General features: G+C 53.5%; 1 protein-coding gene across 1 annotated transcript; it reads right to left on the bottom strand.

Moving 5' to 3' along the window:
* Positions 1 to 128: 128 nt before the first annotated feature.
* Positions 129 to 17,704, bottom strand: NTAN1 (N-terminal asparagine amidase). Its single transcript, XM_032976104.2, has 10 exons — positions 16,504 to 17,704; positions 13,231 to 13,333; positions 10,473 to 10,538; positions 9,753 to 9,861; positions 8,860 to 8,933; positions 7,455 to 7,508; positions 5,979 to 6,032; positions 4,937 to 5,034; positions 3,600 to 3,713; positions 129 to 2,275 (listed from the first exon to the last, which is right to left on the bottom strand). Exons 1-10 carry the CDS (start codon positions 16,585 to 16,587, stop codon positions 2,108 to 2,110), a joined length of 924 nt encoding a protein of 307 aa, XP_032831995.1. The 5' UTR covers positions 16,588 to 17,704; the 3' UTR covers positions 129 to 2,107.
* Between the last annotated feature and the right edge of the window lie 1,255 nt (positions 17,705 to 18,959).

Below are 18,959 nucleotides of genomic sequence, written 5' to 3'. Positions count from 1 at the left end.
GTGCCATTTAGCGGGCATCGAACTCGGCTCGCCGGATTCGTTGCGGAGCGCGCTAACCGCTGCACCACCGCTCCCGACCGGGGCAGTCACGGGCTGCATGCACGCAGACACACGCGGGGTCACAGAGCGTCCGTACAAAATAAATACTTTATTTGTAAAGGTAACGGTGGAGTACCGGGCCCGGAATATGTCCCATCGTAAACACCGCCGCACATCCCACAGCACAAATCACCACACCACACACACCCCAAATCACAACACCACACATACCCCACATCCCACACACCCCAAATCCCACACACCCCACATCCCACACACCCCACACATCCCACACACCCCACACATCCCACACACCCCACATCCCACACACCCCATACACCCTGCAACCTACACCCCCCCTCCCCCTGGTTGCGGCAGTGGCTTTAGTTAGTCCGTAACTACTCAGCGGCTGGAGTTAGTCCGTCACTACTCAGTGGGTGGAGTTAGTCCGTAGTTACTCAGCGGCTGGAGTTAGTCCGTCACTACTCAGCGGCAGAGGACTGCACTCCAGCCTGGTGCCAGACGCACGATTAAATAATGCAACGCATCCGTAACAGATTTCCACGTGGTGATGATGATGGTGACAAGCCTCTATCTGTGATGGCCAGGTTGCGTCTGGAAAATGAGCTATGTAGCTCAGTCGAGGCCTTACCTGGTAAAAAAAATGGTTAATTTTTAGCTTATTTATTTTAAATGTTTACCTTCATATTTTTTGTTTCTTTCGGTAGATATAAAATAATAATAAATAAAGTGAATAAAAATATAAAAACCACTAATGTAGACTGTAGCCAGGTTATTAAGCTGAGTGAGCGTACTGGCAGTCTATAATGTAGACCGTAGCCTGGTTATTAAACTGGGTGAGCGTACTGGCAGTCTATAATGTAGACTGTAGCCTGGTTATTAAACTGGGTGAGCGTAGTTGCAGTCTATAATATAGACCGTAGCCTGGTTATTAAGTTTGGTGAGTGTACTGGCAGTCTATAATGTAGACTGCAGCCTGGTTATTAAGCTGGGTGAGCGTACTGGCACAGTCTATAATGTAGACCGTAGCCTGGTTATTAAGTTTGGTGAGTGTACTGGCAGTCTATAATGTAGACTGTAGCCTGGTTATTAAGTTTGGTGAGTGTACTGGCAGTCTATAATGTAGACTGTAGCCTGGTTAAGTTGGGTGAGCGTACTGGCAGTCTATAATGTAGACTGTAGCCTGGTTATTAAGTTTGGTGAGTGTACTGGCAGTCTATAATGTAGACTGTAGCCTGGTTATTAAGTTTGGTGAGTGTACTGGCAGTCTATAATGTAGACTGCCAGTACACTCACCTGTATATAATCCCGGTCGTCTCAACAGCTCCCCACTTGGCACAGCTATTCTGCTGACTGTTCCACCTGAAGGCGGAAGCTTGTGTTGCCTCCGAAACGTCGTGATTTAATTTGTTTTCTTTTCTTTTATTTTACCTACGTGCTTTACCGAAAAAAACAAAGAGTATTGTTTACCTTTCTGAAACGTTTCACTGTCGTTTTTTTTGCACTCGTTGTTGTAACGTTCTAAACGGCCCCTACTGGACATGTGTGAAAAAGAGCTTTAAAGCTCGTCGGATTCCTTCTGCAGTCGAAATAAAGATTCCGTATTGTTTGTGGGTGTAACTTGCCGGCCATCAACCGCATCATCAGAACAGGAATACACGCCGATGATTCACGTCTCCTTCACGAACATAAAGACACAACCCACAGGAGTGTGATCGTGGCTACGCAACCCAAAATACGGACCATGCACAGTAAACCCACTGTGGTCCGCGCGCTCTTTCAACGACATCGCAGGAGGAGGAACAGCGACACGACACGAGCTCTCTCTCTCTCTCTGCTGAAGGCCTCTCTCGTCGCGGCGAGCAGCAGCAGCAGGAGACCTCCACATTGGCATCGAGCGACTGAACCACAGAGCTGCTGCTCGAGCGTGCAGGCGGTGGCAGCTGCGCTGGGGCAGGAGAGAGGCCCAGTCACTGGCTGACACAGAGTGGGGGGCGGTAGGTGATGTGGCTGCGTCAGAGTGCCGGACGCCCACCGGGGCCCCTCCTCAGGGGACCCTCTGCCAGGATCCGCGGGGGCCCCGGCGGTATCGGCGAGCCGCGCCAGCGGGGAAGATGGCCTCGCTGGGCTCGGGGTGCAGCAGCATGAAGCGCATCAACTGGCGCATGTTCGCCGCAAAGTCCGGGGGCTCTACCAGCGGCGACGTGGACAGGAACTGGCGGTGGGAGGACCGGAAGAGAGACACGGGAGGCAGGGGGCGGGGGGGGGGGATGTCAGACACGGAGTACGACACGTGTGACGCGGGTCACGGGATCAGACGTGTGGGTCACGGGATCAGACGTGTGGGTCACGGGATCAGACGTGTGGGTCACGCGATCAGACGTGTGGGTCACGGGATCAGACGTGTGGGTCACGGGATCAGACGTGTGGGTCACGGGATCAGACGTGTGGGTCACGGGACGTGATGCAAGGGTCAAGGGTCATGGGACAGACGGGACACGTGAGATGTGGGACGTGATGCGTAGGACACGGGCTATGGGGGACATGAAAGTCACCACAATATCACGCATGGGACATGGGACGTGACACATTGGATGAGACGCAAGACGACACGTGGTACACGATACACCCCACACGTAGTAGTAGTAGTAATAATAACAAGAATTATATCAACTCTCAACGCCGCACTGCCACGGTGCTTGCTCGCTCTTGACGAGAGAGAAAGAGAGGAGGGGGGAGGGCGATTCAGAGGCGCCAGGGGGAGGAACCACGCAAGAGCGTAGCAGCAGCCACGCGGTGAGCCCAAGCTCTGCGGTCCTCTTTATATCAAGGCGCTATCGGCCAATGAATGTGTATACACGTGGGAGCAGCCCGGCCAATGAATGAGTGTGTATACACGTGGGAGCAGCCCGGCCAATGAATGAGTGTGTACACGTGGGAGCAGCTCGGCCAATGAATGAGTGTGTATACACGTGGGAGCAACCCGGCCAATGAATGAGTGTGTATACACGTGGGAGCAACCCGGCCAATGAATGAGTGTGTATACACGTGGGAGCAACCCGGAGTGCCCGGAGAAAACCAAAGCATGACCTCTGTAATGGCCTCCGATTACCTCGGTGATGACCACTGTGATAACCTCTGTGATTACTGAGATGGTCTGTGATGGTCTGTGATGATCTGTGATGATCTGGATATATGTGCACACCTGTGAAAAAGAGATTGATAGCTCATCGGATTTTTCCAGTAGAAGTAAAGATTCTGATTCTGATGATCGCTGTGATGGCCTCTTATGACCTCTGTGATGACATTTGTGATGCCCTTTGTGATGACCTGTGATGACCGCTGTGATCTGTGATGACCGCTGCGACGACCCCTTATGACCTCCGTGATGACCTTTGTGATGACCTGTGATGACCACTGTGAGTGTCTGTGATGACCTGTGATGACCACTGTGATAGTCTCTATGATAGTCCCCGTGATGACCGCTGCGACGACCCCTTATGACCTCCGTGATGACTCGGGCGCGATCTGCGAGAGACCTGTCTGATCACGTCGTCCGGCTGCACGAGCCACAGCGTCACGTTGTCCCAGCGCGTCCACACGATGGGCTGCACGGTGAGCTCGCCACTAGCCCTGCAGTACATCACGCCCATCTGCCTCGCCACACGCAAAGACAAAGACCCCCCCCCCCGTGTAGCCTTTAACACAATGGATGGGGCAAGTGCTGTCGACGAGCACCTGTGATGGCCGGCGCGCGCATGTACGTACGTTCAACTGCTATCGCATTGGTCGGTCGGTCAGTTCCATTGACGAGTGTTTGGGATCACAGTAAAATTTGAATTTGGTTGTGGAACGGTGGCGCTGCTGTGCTAAGCGCAATGTACATACATCTTTAGCATCGTACGTAGCCAACTGTGGCTAATTGGAGGCGCGGGGGAAGGACAACAAACTACGGGTCTCTGTGTGGGTCTATGGGTGTCTGTGTGAGTCTATGGGTCTCTGTGTGGGTCTATGGGTGTCTGTGTGAGTCTATGGGTCTCTGTGTGGGTCTATGGGTCTCTGTGCGAGTATATGTGCGTGTTGAACTTCTTTCGCACCGTACGTAGCCAACCGCGCTAATCGGAGGTGCGGGGGAATGACAACTATGGGTCTCTGTGTGAGTCTATGGGTCTCTGTGTGAGTCTATGGGGCTCTGTGTGGGTCTATGGGTCTCTGTGTGAGTCTATGGGTCTCTGTGTGGGTCTATGGGTCTCTGTGTGAGTCTATGGGTCTCTGTGTGGGTCTATGGGTCTCTGTGCGAGTCGATGGGTCTCTGTGTGAGTCTATGGGTCTCAGTGTGAGTCTATGGGTCTCTGTGTGTCTATGGGTCTCTGAGTCTATGGGTCTCTGTGTGAGTCTATGGGTCTATGTGAGTCTATGGGTCTCTGTGTGGGTCTATGGGTCTCTGTGTGTCTATGGGTCTCTGTGAGTCTATGGGTCTCTGTGTGAGTCTATGGGTCTCTGTGTGAGTCTATGGGTCTCTGTGTGGGTCTATGGGTCTCTGTGTGGGTCTATGGGTCTCTGTGTGAGTCTATGTATGTCCGTTGAACTTCTTTCGTACCGTAAGTAGCCAACCGTGGCTAATCGCAGGTGCGGGGTGGTGGACAACAAACTAAACTAAGGACGATCTTGATTTGAAGCTTTCGTGACTGCAGGAATCCATACTCTTTGGTTCTCTCGGTAAAGTCTACCTACGTGACCTTACCGAAAGAACCAAAGATTGTAAACTAAGGACGCGACGAGCGTGGGGACCCGGCCAGGACTCTCCTGCGTAAGTCATCGGCGAGGTGCCTGGCACGCGGCGGAGCCTCTCGAAGAAATGAATGCCACCGCTCACCTTGTTGTCACCGTGGTTTCTGGAGTTCCTCAAGGCCCGGTCGGGACCCTTGTCTGGAAACCGGGCCCTGAACAGAGATCCCGCGCGGACATCCACAGCTACGGCACGCGGAGCCAACACACGCACCACGAGTTACGATTATTGCCGCTGTTGTTGCGATTCGGCTCGTTTACACAGGATTAAAACTAAACGACCTTTAAACTATTAAACTGCAGCCGATACTCAGATTATCCGCGTGCGGTTTTTCCGATTTGCGGATTAACCACGCGGAGCCTGCGATTTAGACACGAGTTAATGACTCGTGGATTTTCTCTCGAGTCCAAATTAATAATCTAAAAACAGTAACACATTGTTATTCTTGAAAATGTTTATTACATTTCGCGTGCTTCAAGCGAACAAATATGTTGCTCCGGTTAATCCGAAATCCACGTGAAAGTCTCTACAGTACAGTAGTTGCATTTATTTACAACGATGGGCGGAGTTTGATTGACGTTGACTTAGTGGGCCAAGTCTTCTGCTGCGCGGCAGCAGGAAAGTGTCATTATCACTGAGCACACGCATCGGCTAGGTGATCATTAGTATTAATTATTGATCATTAGCATTCATTATTGATCATTATCATTAGTATTCGTTATTGATCATTAGTATTTGTTATTGATCATTAGTATTTGTTATTGATCATTAGTATGCAATATTGATAATTCGTTTTCATTATTGATCATTAGTATTCATTATCGATCATTATTGATAATTAGTATTCGTTATAAATCGATCAGTAGTATTCACTATTGATCATTAGTATTCATTAGTAATCATTGTTAATCGTTAGTATCAATTGTTAATCGTTAGCATCCATTATTATTATTGATCATTAGTATTCATTATTGATAATTAGTATTGATTATTGATCATTAGTATTCGTTATAAATCGTCAGTTGTCCTTCCATCTTCAGTATCACGACACACTCTGTGTGTGTCACACGCAGACGCGACACACACTCTGTGTCACACATGGGTGAGGAGGCTGGGTTGGGAGTCTAACCGATGCCGTAGATCACGGGCCAGTGGTGTCCTTCCCGCAGCTCGTCATTCAGTTCTGCAGCACAGCGGCAGCACAACACATAAAGACACACAGCACGCACAGCACGCATGAAGAATCTTACACACACAGCACACACAGCACACATGAAGAATCTTACACACACAGATACACAGCACGCACAGCACGCATGAAGAATCTTACACACACACACAGACACAGCACGCACAGCACACATGAAGAACCTTACACACATACACACAGACACACAGCACACATGAAGAATCTTACACACACACACAGCACAAAGTACACATGAAAAATCTTACACACAGCACACACAGCACGCATGAAGAATCTTACACACACACAGACACACAGCACACAACGCACAGCACGCATGAAGAATCTTACACACACAGATACACAGCACGCACAGCACGCATGAAGAATCTTACACACACAGATACACAGCACGCACAGCACGCATGAAGAATCTTACACACACACACAGACACAGCACGCACAGCACACATGAAGAATCTTACACACACACAGACACACAGCACACATGAAGAATCTTACACACACACACAGCACACAGTACACATGAAAAATCTTACACACAGCACACACAGCACGCATGAACAATCTTACACACACACACAGCACGCACAGCACACATGAAGAATCTTACACACACACAGACACACAGCACACACAGTACACATGAAGAATCTTACACACACACAGACACACAGCACACACAGCACGCATGAAGAATCTTACACACACACAGACACACAGCACACAACGCACAGCACGCATGAAGAATCTTACACACAGATACACAGCACGCACAGCACGCATGAAGAATCTTACACACAGACACAGCACGCACAGCACACATGAAGAATCTTACACACACACACACACAGCACACGTGAAGAATCTTACACACACAGACACACAGCACACACAGTACACATGAAAAATCTTACACACAGATACACACACACAGCATACATGAAGAATCTTACACACAGCACGCGCATCATGCATGAAGAATCTTACACATACAGATACACAGTACGCATAAACAATCTTACACACATGCACACAGACACACAGCACGCATGAACAATCTTACACACACGCACGCAGACACATAGCACGCATGAACAATCTTACACACGCAGATACATCGCACACAGAGCATGTATGAATCATCTTAAACACACTCACACACTCTCTCACACACTCTCACACACACTCTCACACACAACCTCACACACACTCTCACACACAACCTCACACACACTCTCACACACACTCTCACACACAACCTCACACACACTCTCACACACACTCTCACACACACTCTCAGACACACTCTCACACACACTCTCACACACTCACAAACTCTCTCCCTCTCGTCCACCGTCTCTCAGACACACACACGTACAGTCTGGTTCCTACCAGAGGCACAGAACGTGACGAGGTGGATTTCTTCCTTCTGCTGGCTGAACGCATCTGAAGAGACAAATACACAAAGACGAAGATCCCCCTCATAGACTTACCAGACTTTTGGGGCAAGCACTGTTCACGAGCACCCATCCCAGTGGCGAGTGTGGCGAGTGTGGCGAGTGCAGTGAGTGTGGTGAGTGTGGAGAGTGAGGTGAGTACGGTGAGTAGGGTGATTGAGGTGAGTGTGGTGAGTATGGAGAGTGAGGTGAGTACGGTGAGTAGGGTTATTGAGGTGAGTGTGGTGAGTGTGGTGAGTGCGGTGAGTGAGGACAGTGTGGTGAGTGAGGTGAGTGTGGTGAGTGTGGCGACTGCGGTGAGTGCGGTGAGTGCAGTGAGTGAGGAGAGTAGGGTGATTGAGGTGAGTGTGGTGAGTGTGGTGAGTGAGGTGAGTCCGGTGAGTGTGGTGAGTAGGGTGAGTGAGGTGAGTGTGGTGAGTGCGGCGACTGCGGTGAGTGAGGTGAGTGTGGTGAGTGTGGCGACTGCGGTGAGTGCGGTGAGTGTGGTGAGTGAGGTGAGTGAGGTGAGTGTGGTGAGTGTGGCGAGTGTGGCGAGTGCGGTGAGTGGGGTGAGTAGGGTGAGTGCGGTGAGTGTGGTGAATGAGGTGAGTGTGGTGAGTGTGGCGAGTGTGGCGAGTGTGGTGAGTAGGGTGAGTGTGGTGAGTGCGGTGAGCGAGGTGAGTGTGGCGAGTGTGGTGAGTAGGGTGAGTGTGGCGAGTGAGGTGAGTGAGGTGAGTAGGGTGATTGAGGTGAGTAGGGTGAGTGCGGCGAGTGTGGCGAGTGTGGCGAGTGAGGTGAGTGTGGCGAGTGCGGTGAGTGAGGTGAGTGTGGTGAGTGTGGTGAGTAGGGTGAGTGTGGCGAGTGTGACGAGTGCGGTGAGTAGGGTGAGTGAGGTGAGTGTGGTGAGTGTGGTGAGTAGGGTGAGTGTGGCGAGTGTGGCGTTTGTGGTGAGTAGGGTGAGTGAGGTGAGTGAGGTGAGGTAGGGTGAGTGCGGTGAGTGTGGCAAGTTTGGCGAGTAGGGTGAGTGAGGTGAGTGTGGTGAGTGTGGTGAGTGTGGTGAGTGTGGTGACTGCGGTGAGTAGTGTGAGTGAGGTGAGTGTGGCGAGTGTGGCGAATACGGTGAGTACGGTGAGTAGGATGAGTGTGGTGAGTGGGGTGAGTGTAGCGACTGTGGTGAGTGAGGTGAGTGTGGTGAGTAGGGTGAGTGTGGCGAGTGAGGCGAGTGCGGCGAGTAGGGTGAGTGAGGTGAGTGCGGTGAGTGGGGTGAGTGTGGTGAGTGAGGTGAGTGATGTGAGTGTGGTGAGTGAGGTGAGTGAGGTGAGTGCGGTGAGTGCGGTGAGTGAGGCGAGGGCAAGGCTCACCCAGCACGTCGAGGGTGAGGCGCTGAGAGATGCCCCTCTCATCTTCAAAGCCTCCAATCACGTGCAGCTCCAACCTACAGCACCCGGCCAGCATCGGGATAGAAGGATCACGCACGGGACACTCACGGGGAGTAGAGGGAGAGGGGGCGAGGGAGACATGGCGAGAGAGAGGAGGAGATGGAGAGATGGGGAGAGAGACATGGGGAGAGAGAGATGGGAGGAGAGAGATGGGAGGAGAGATGGGAAGAGAGAGATGGGAGGAGAGATGGGGGGAAGAGACATGGGGAGGGAGAGACATGGGGAGAGAGACATGGGGAGGGAGAGATGGGGGGGAGAGACATGGGGAGAGAGACATGGGGAGAGAGACATGGGGAGGGAGAGATGGGGAGGGAGAGACATGGGGAGAGAGACATGGGGAGAGAGACATGGGGAGGGAGAGATGGGAGGAGAGACATGGGGAGGGAGAGACATGGGGAGGGAGAGATGGGAGGAGAGACATGGGGAGGGAGAGAGGAGGAGAGGGAGACATGAGGAGAGAGTCATGGGGAGGGAGAGAGGGGATAAGGGAGCCTGGAGGGTGGAGAGTGAGACAGGGTGATAGAGGCTGGGTTAGGGATGGTGAGGGTGGCCGGGTGAGAAAGACAGGGTGAGGTTGTGCGTGGGTGAGGAGGGATGGTGAGCATGGCCTAGGGACTGTAATGGTGAGGAGCGATAGTGAGAGTGAGAAGCGATGGTGAGGAGCGATGGTGAGGGTGAGCTAGAGATGACGAGGGTGAGGAGCTATGGCGAGGGTGAGGAGCTATGGCGAGGGTGAGGAGCGATGGCGAGGGTGAGGAGCGATGGTGAGGAGCTATGGTGAGGCTGTGCTCTGATCGGTGGGGGTGAGGAGGCACCGGCCGGGCGACTGCGTGGGTGACAGAGCGAGCACGTGGTCCACCACCGCCCTCGCTCCCGGCGCGGTGCCGCTCCCGTCAAAGTGGCCCAGGCACACGGCCCCACTGCCTGCACGACACGCACAGTGGGGGGGGGGGGGGGGGGTCGTCATCCTCCCCCCCACCTCGTAGCCTCAACCGACTGCCGGGCCGAGGCTGCGGCCGCCGCTGGACGCGCCGCGGCGGCTCAGGAAGGGGAGGAGGTGCGACGAGGAGGTGGGACGAGGATGGGCGACGAGGATGGTTGACGAAGAGGTGCGACGAGGAGGTGCGATGAGGTTGGGCGACGAGGATGGGCGACGGTCGAGAACGACAACGGGAGAATCCGCGGATTCTCTGCGCCCCCTTCGCCGAAGGCCCCCCCCCGGGCGTGGTGGATGTGCCGTGCTCGCGTTGTGTTGCAATAAAAACACACGCGTATATATATACATTTAAAAAACAGAACACGATGCCGGGAGTGGCAGCCGAGGGACGCGACGCGTCATCCGCGAGACGGAGCGTCTGGGGTGGCGCCCCGCGGGAATCGCGAGTGACGTTGGCCGCCGGTGGCATGGGTGAGGGAGACCTCCATCCAGCGGCGGATTGGCCGCGGCTGATGACGAGGACGGCGGTGATAGTTCGGAATTGCGGTTCACAGGGTGAGCGGATAAGAGGGCGGCGGATATCGGGGCGCACCCTCACCGCTATGGCGCAGCACCACCAGATGGCACGTTGTGGCCTCCTCCGAGCCCAGCAGCCATGCGGCATCTGGGGTGAGGGACGGCAACAACAACAACAGCCCAGAGTGGGGTGAGTACCGTCAGTGGTGGTGAGTACCGTCAGTGGTGGTGAGTACCGTCAGTGGTGGTGAGTGGTGGTGAGTGGTGGTGAGTGCCGTCAGTGGTGGTGAGTACCGTCAGTGGTGGTGAGTACCGTCTGTGGTGGTGAGTGCCGTCAGTGGTGGTGAGTACCGTCAGTGGTGGTGAGTGGTGGTGAGTACCGTCAGTGGTGGTGAGTGGTGGTGAGTACCGTCAGTGGTGGTGAGTGGTGGTGAGTACTGTCAGTGGTGGTGAGTACCGTCTGTGGTGGGGAGTACCGTCTGTGGTGGTGAGTACCATCAGTGGTGGTGAGTACCGTCTGTGGGGTGAGTACTCTCAGTGGTGGTGAGTACCTTCTGTGGTGGTGAGTACCGTCTGTGGGGTGAGTACCGTCTGTGGGGTGAGTACTCTCAGTGGTGGTGAGTACCTTCTGTGGTGGTGAGTACCGTCTGTGGTGGTGAGTACCATCAGTGGTGGTGAGTACCGTCAGTGGTGGTGAGTACCGTCAGTGGTGGTGAGTACCGTCTGTGGGGTGAGTACTCTCAGTGGTGGTGAGTACCTTCTGTGGTGGTGAGTACCGTCAGTGGTGGTGAGTTCCCTCAGTGGTGGTGAGTACCGTCTGTGGTGGTGAGTACCGTCTGTGGGGTGAGTACCGTCAGTGGTGGTGAGTACCGTCAGTGGTGGTGAGTACCGTCAGTGGTGGTGAGTATCGTCTGTGGTGGTGAGTACCGTCTGTGGTGGTGAGTACCGTCAGAGGTGGTGAGTACCGTCTGTGATAGTGAGTACTGTCAGTGGTGGTGAGTACCATCAGAGGTGGTGAGTACCGTCAGTGGTGGTGAGTACCATCAGAGGTGGTGAGTACCGTCTGTGATAGTGAGTACCGTCAGTGGTGGTGAGTACCATCAGAGGTGGTGAGTACCGTCTGTGATAGTGAGTACTGTCAGTGGTGGTGAGTACCGTCTGTGGTGGTGAGTACCGTCAGTGGTGGTGAGTGGTGGTGAGTACCGTCTGTGGTGGTGAGTACCGTCTGTGGTGGTGAGTACCATCAGAGGTGGTGAGTACCGTCTGTGATAGTGAGTACCGTCAGTGGTGGTGAGTACCGTCAGTGGTGGTGAGTACCGTCAGTGGTGGTGAGTACTGTCAGTGGTGGTGAGTACCGTCAGTGGTGGTGAGTACCGTCAGTGGTGGTGAGTACCATCAGAGGTGGTGAGTACCGTCAGTGGTGGTGAGTACCGTCAGTGGTGGTGAGTACCGTCAGTGGTGGTGAGTACCGTCAGTGGTGGTGAGTACCATCAGAGGTGGTGAGTACTCTCAGTGGTGGTGAGTGGTGGTGAGTGGTGGTGAGTACCATCTGTGGTGGCGAGTGGTGGTGAGTACCGTCAGTGGTGGTGAGTACCGTCAGTGGTGGTGAGTACTCTCAGTGGTGGTGAGTACCGTCTGTGGTGGTGAGTACCGTCTGTGGTGGTGAGTACTCTCAGTGGTGGTGAGTACCGTCTGTGGTGGTGAGTACCATCTGTGGTGGCGAGTGGTGGTGAGTACCGTCAGTGGTGGTGAGTACCGTCAGTGGTGGTGAGTACCGTCTGTGGTGGTGAGTACCGTCAGTGGTGGTGAGTACCGTCTGTGGTGGTGAGTACCGTCAGTGGTGGTGAGTACCGTCAGAGGTGGTGAGTACCGTCAGTGGTGGTGAGTACCGTCAGTGGTGGTGAGTACCGTCAGTGGTGGTGAGTGGTGGCGAGTGGTGGTGAGTGCCGTCAGTGGTGGTGAGTACCGTCAGTGGTGGTGAGTGGTGGTGAGTGGTGGTGAGTACCGTCAGTGGTGGTGAGTACCGTCAGTGGTGGTGAGTGGTGGTGAGTACCGTCAGTGGTGGTGAGTACCGTCAGTGGTGGTGAGTACCGTCTGTGGTGGTGAGTACCGTCAGTGGTGGTGAGTGGTGGTGAGTACCGTCAGTGGTGGTGAGTGGTGGTGAGTGCCGTCAGTGGTGGTGAGTACCGTCAGTGGTGGTGAGTACCGTCTGTGGTGGTGAGTACCGTCAGTGGTGGTGAGTACCGTCAGTGGTGGTGAGTGGTGGTGAGTGGTGGTGAGTGCCGTCAGTGGTGGTGAGTACCGTCAGTGGTGGTGAGTACCGTCAGTGGTGGTGAGTACCGTCAGTGGTGGTGAGTGGTGGTGAGTACCGTCAGTGGTGGTGAGTGGTGGTGAGTACCGTGAGTGGTGGTGAGTGATGGTGAGTGGTGGTGAGTACCGTGAGTGATGGTGAGTGGTGGTGAGTACCGTGAGTGATGGTGAGTGGTGCTGAGTGATGGTGAGTGGTGGTGAGTGGTGGTGAGTACCGTGAGTGATGGTGAGTGATGGTGAGTGGTGGTGAGTACCGTGAGTGATGGTGAGTGATGGTGAGTGGTGGTGAGTGGTGGTGAGTACCGTTAGTGATGGTGAGTGGTGGTGAGTGATGGTGAGTGATGGTGAGTGGTGGTGAGTGGTGGTGAGTGATGGTGAGTGGTGGTGAGTGGTGGTGAGTACCGTGAGTGATGGTGAGTGGTGGTGAGTGATGGTGAGTGGTGGTGAGTGGTGGTGAGTACCGTTAGTGATGGTGAGTGGTGGTGAGTGATGGTGAGTGGTGGTGAGTGGTGGTGAGTGGTGGTGAGTACCGTCTGTGGGCTCAGTTGCCGCCATCTCTCCCTGGTGGACGTAGACGAGGCCCTCGGGGCCCACAGTGCGGACGGGCTGGGCCCTCAGGGCAGCAGCGTCGGCCTAGAACACACAGCAAGCACACACAGCACACACACAGCTCACACACACAGCACACACACACAGCTCACACACAGCACACACACACAGCTCACACACAGCACACACACAGCACACACACAGCTCACACACAGCACACACAGCTCACACACAGCACACACACAGCAAGCACACACAGCACACACACAGCACACACACACACAGCTCACACACAGAGCACACACACAGCACACACACACAGTAACCACACACAGCACACACACAGTAACCACACACACAGCTCACACACAGCTCGCACACAGCACGCACACAGCACACACACAGCACACACACAGCACACACACACAGCACATACAGCTCACACACACAGCACACACACACAGTAACCACACACAGCACACACACACAGTAACCACACACACAGCTCACACACAGCACACACACACAGCTCACACACACAGCACACACACAGCTCACACACACAGCTCACACACACAGCACACACACACAGCTCACACACACAGCACACACACAGCACACACACACAGCTCACACACACAGCTCACACACACAGCACACACACACAGCTCACACACAGCACACACACACACAGCAGACACACAGCACACACACAGCACACACACAGCACACACACACAGCACACACACACAGCACACACACAGCACACACACACAGTAACCACACACACAGCTCACACACACAGCACACACACAGCTCACACACACAGCTCACACACAGCACACACACAGCACACACACAGCTCACACACACAGCACACACACACAGCTCACACACACAGCTCACACACACAGCACACACACACAGCTCACACACAGCACACACACACACACAGCTCACACACAGCACACACACAGCACACACACAGCACACACACACAGCACACACACAGCACACACACAGCTCACACACACAGCACACACACACAGTAACCACACACACAGTAACCACACACACAGTAACCACACACACAGCTCACACACACAGCACACACACACAGCTCACATACACAGCACACACACAGTAACCACACACACAGTAACCACACACACAGCACACACACACAGCACACACACACAGTAACCACACACAGCACACACACACAGTAACCACACACACAGCTCACACACAGCTCGCACACAGCACGCACACAGCACACACACAGCACACACACAGCACACACACACAGCACATACAGCTCACACACACAGCACACACACACAGTAACCACACACAGCACACACACACAGTAACCACACACACAGCTCACACACAGCACACACACACAGCTCACACACACAGCACACACACAGCTCACACACACAGCACACACACACAGCTCACACACACAGCACACACACAGCACACACACACAGCTCACACACACAGCTCACACACACAGCACACACACACAGCTCACACACAGCACACACACACACACACAGCAGACACAAAGCACACACACACAGCACACACACAGCACACACACAGCACACACACACAGCTCACACACACAGCACACACACAGCACACACACACAGTAACCACACACACAGCTCACACACACAGCACACACACAGCTCACACACACAGCTCACACACAGCACACACACAGCACACACACAGCTCACACACACAGCACACACACACAGCTCACACACACAGCTCACACACACAGCACACACACACAGCTCACACACAGCACACACACACAGCTCACACACAGCACACACACACAGCTCACACACAGCACACACACAGCACACACACACAGCACACACACACAGCACACACACAGCACACACACAGCTCACACACAGCACACACATACAGTAACCACACACACAGTAACCACACACACAGTAACCACACACACAGCACACACACAGCTCACACACACAGCACACACACACAGCTCACATACACAGCACACACACAGTAACCACACACACAGCTCACACACAGCACACACACACAGCACACACACAGCTCACACACAGCTCACACATATAGTAACCACACACACAGCAACCACACACACAGCTCACACACACAGCTCACACACAGCTCACACACACAGCACACACACAGCTCACACACAGCTCACACATATAGTAACCACACACACAGCAACCACACACACAGCTCACACACACAGCACACACACAGCACACAGCTCACACAGCTCACACACACAGCACACACACAGCACACACACAGCTCACACACAGCACACACACACAGCACAAAGCTCACACACAGCACACACAAACAGCACACACACACAGCTCACACACACAGCACACACAGCAACCACACACACACAGCTCACACAGCTAGCACACACAGCAACCACACACACACAGCTCACACAGCTCACACACACAGCTCACACACGGCACACACACACAGCACATACAGCAACCACACACACACAGCTCACACATACAGTAACCACACACACACAGCTCACATACGCAGCAACCACACACACAGCAACCACACACACAGCTCACACACAGCTCACATACAGTAACCACACACAGCTCACATACACGGCAAGCACACACAGCAACCACACACAGCTCACACAGCTAACACACACAGCTCACACACACAGCTCACATACACAGCAACCACACACACAGCAGCTCACACACACAGCTCACATACACAGCAACCACACACACAGCAGCTCACACACACAGCTCACATACACAGCAACCACACACACACACAGCTCACACACACACAGCAACCACACACACACAGCTCGCATACACAGCAACCACACACACAGCTGCTCACACACAGCTCACACACAGCAACCACACATAGTAACCACACACACAGCAACCACACACACACAGCAAGCACACACACACACAGCAAACACACAGCTCACACACACAGCAACCACGCACACACAGCACACAGACACAGCACACACAACACACAGTACACATAGCACACAGCACACACAGCACACGCAGACACAGCACACACACAGCTCACACACAGCACACACACATAGCACACACAAACACAGCACACACACAGCAACCACACACACAGCACACACAGCTCACACAGCACACACAGCTCACACATCACACACACAGCACACATTGCACCTGGTAGCCGGCCCCGTATTTCTCAATGAAGCTCCGAGTGGAGGGGCACGCGCCCAATGCCTCTCCCCCTACTAACAGTGGCATAGCTGCCCCTCGACAGCTGCTGCAGCAGCAGCAGCTACAGCAGCACAAACAGCAACGACGACAGCAGCACACAGCTACTACAGGAACATCGACAACAGCAAAACACAGCTGCTACTACTACAGCAACAACACACTGCTGCTACTACTACAGCAACAGCAGCAACACACAGCTGCTACTACTACAGCAGCAAAACACAGCTGCTACTACTACAGCAACAGCAGAAACACACAGCTGCTACTACTACAGCAGCAAAACACAGCTGCTACTACTACAGCAACAGCAGCAACACACAACTGCTACTACAGCAACAGCAGCAACACACAGCTACTACTACTACTACAGCAATAGCAGCAACACACAGCTGCTACTACTACAGCAGCAACACACAGCTACTACTACAGCTGCAACACACAGCTACTACTACAACACAGCTACTACAGCAACAGCAGCAACACACAGCTACTACTACAGCAGCAGCAACACACAGCTACTACAGCAACAGCAGAAACAGCTGCTACAGCTTCCAAGCAGCTACAATGTGACAGATACAACACCAAAAGCAGCCGCTCTTGAAAACAAACAGCCCTAAGAGAACAGTTGCTACAGCAACAACAGCAGCAACACACAGCTACTACTACTACAGCAGCAACACACAGCTACTACTACAGCAGCAGCAACACACAGCTACTACAGCAACAGCTGCTACAGCTTCCAAGCAGCTACAATGTGACAGATACAACACCAAAAGCAGCCGCTCTTGAAAACAAACAGCCGTAAGAGAACAGTTGCTACAGCAACAACAGCAGCAACAACAGCAGCAGCAACAACAACAACAGCAACAACAACAGCAGCAACAACAGCAGCAACAACAGCAGCAACAACAACAGCAGCAACAACAGCAGCAACAACAACAGCAGCAACAACAACAGCAGCAGCAACAACAACAGCAACAGCAGCAACAACAACAGCAGCAACAACAGCAGCAACAACAGCAGCAGCAGCAACAACAGCAGCAACAACAGCAGCAACAACAACAGAGAGCTACAACCGACAGTCCACACTGTACACGGAAGCGGGCGACTTCACCCCCCCCACCACCATGTGACGTCACAATAATCGAATCGCCTGGTGGAATCGATTGCGCGTGAAATCTAAAGGCGAGGAATCGATGCAGCAGGCGGTGACAGGGACACAGGGTTGTCACAGGATGCTTCAAAAGGTGTCCAACACTGGTACTGGTAGGAACCTCCTGGTTACTACACCACCAGCCCACAGGGGATCATTGTTGTGTCCGTCCGTCGTGCATCCAAAAATGGGAGGGGTGGGGCTGGGTGGAGAGGGGAGGGTGGGGAGGGGCTGGGTGGTGAGGGTGGGGCTGGGTGGGGAGGGAGGGGCTGGGTGGTGAGGGTGGTGAGGGAGGGGCTGGGGAGGGTGGGGAGAGGCTGGGTGGTGAGGAAGGGGCTGGGTGGGGAGGGAGGGGCTGGGTGGGGGGTGGGAGGGGTGGGGCTGGGTGGGGAGGGGCTGGTCACCCCGTGGTGCCCTTCTAAAACTCAACGTTTAACCTACTCACGTCGGCTTGTGCCCGCCCTCACAGTCGGGCATATTGTGCGGAATACACCACGTGGTGGTGCCGTTGACCCTGGCCATTGACCGAGCAACCCAACGTTCCTACTACCAGCTCCCTCCGCAGGAATGTGTTTAGCCAGTTTCAAAATATATTGCCAGAAAGGGTAAAACCCCATTGTTATAGAGGGTGCTTTAAAACAAATTTTAACACTTATATGGGACCAACGAGTTGAATGAAAGAGACGAGAGGGAGCGATGGGGGCGAATCTGCGGTGATGCGTAAAATTCGTTGACAGCGACATTGATGACAGCAAATGATGATGACGACGAATGGATTGAATGATTTGAATGAATTGAATGAATGGTTGATGAGTGAGAGCCGTGTAATGAGAATGTGAAGAGCGAACAGTGGTGGTGGCTATGACGGGGAGATTAAGTGGGGGGGGGGGGGGTGTCGTGGGGGCTGAGCTCGGGGAATAATAAGTGAGGTTTTTTTTTTAGTGAGGAGCGAAGGCTTTGGTGAGCGGAGCTGCTCTTAACGATGTCACAGTGATTGGCCACTTCGTCATCCGTGGCCAGGTCGCTTGTGAGAAAGAAGTTTACACCACAGTAGGCTATGCCTGGTAGGATGGGGATGGTTTCCGATGCGCTCAACGCTCTTTCGTCACAGATGTCCAGTCGGGTCACGGGCTACAACAACAACAACAAACAGTACACAAAACACACGATAGCAGTGCAAAGTTCAAGAAAGGTAAATAAATCACCCAAAACAAAACAACATTTTTCTTTGGTTCTTTCGGTAAAG

The sequence above is a fragment of the Petromyzon marinus genome, chromosome 58, assembly GCF_048934315.1.
Source record: "Petromyzon marinus isolate PM22_M1 ecotype Great Lakes invasive population chromosome 58, UKy_Petmar_22M1.pri1.0, whole genome shotgun sequence".
NCBI lineage: Eukaryota > Metazoa > Chordata > Hyperoartia > Petromyzontiformes > Petromyzontidae > Petromyzon > Petromyzon marinus.
The sequence above is the reverse complement of the archived record's forward strand: the minus strand, read 5'-3'. Positions and strand labels throughout refer to the sequence as shown.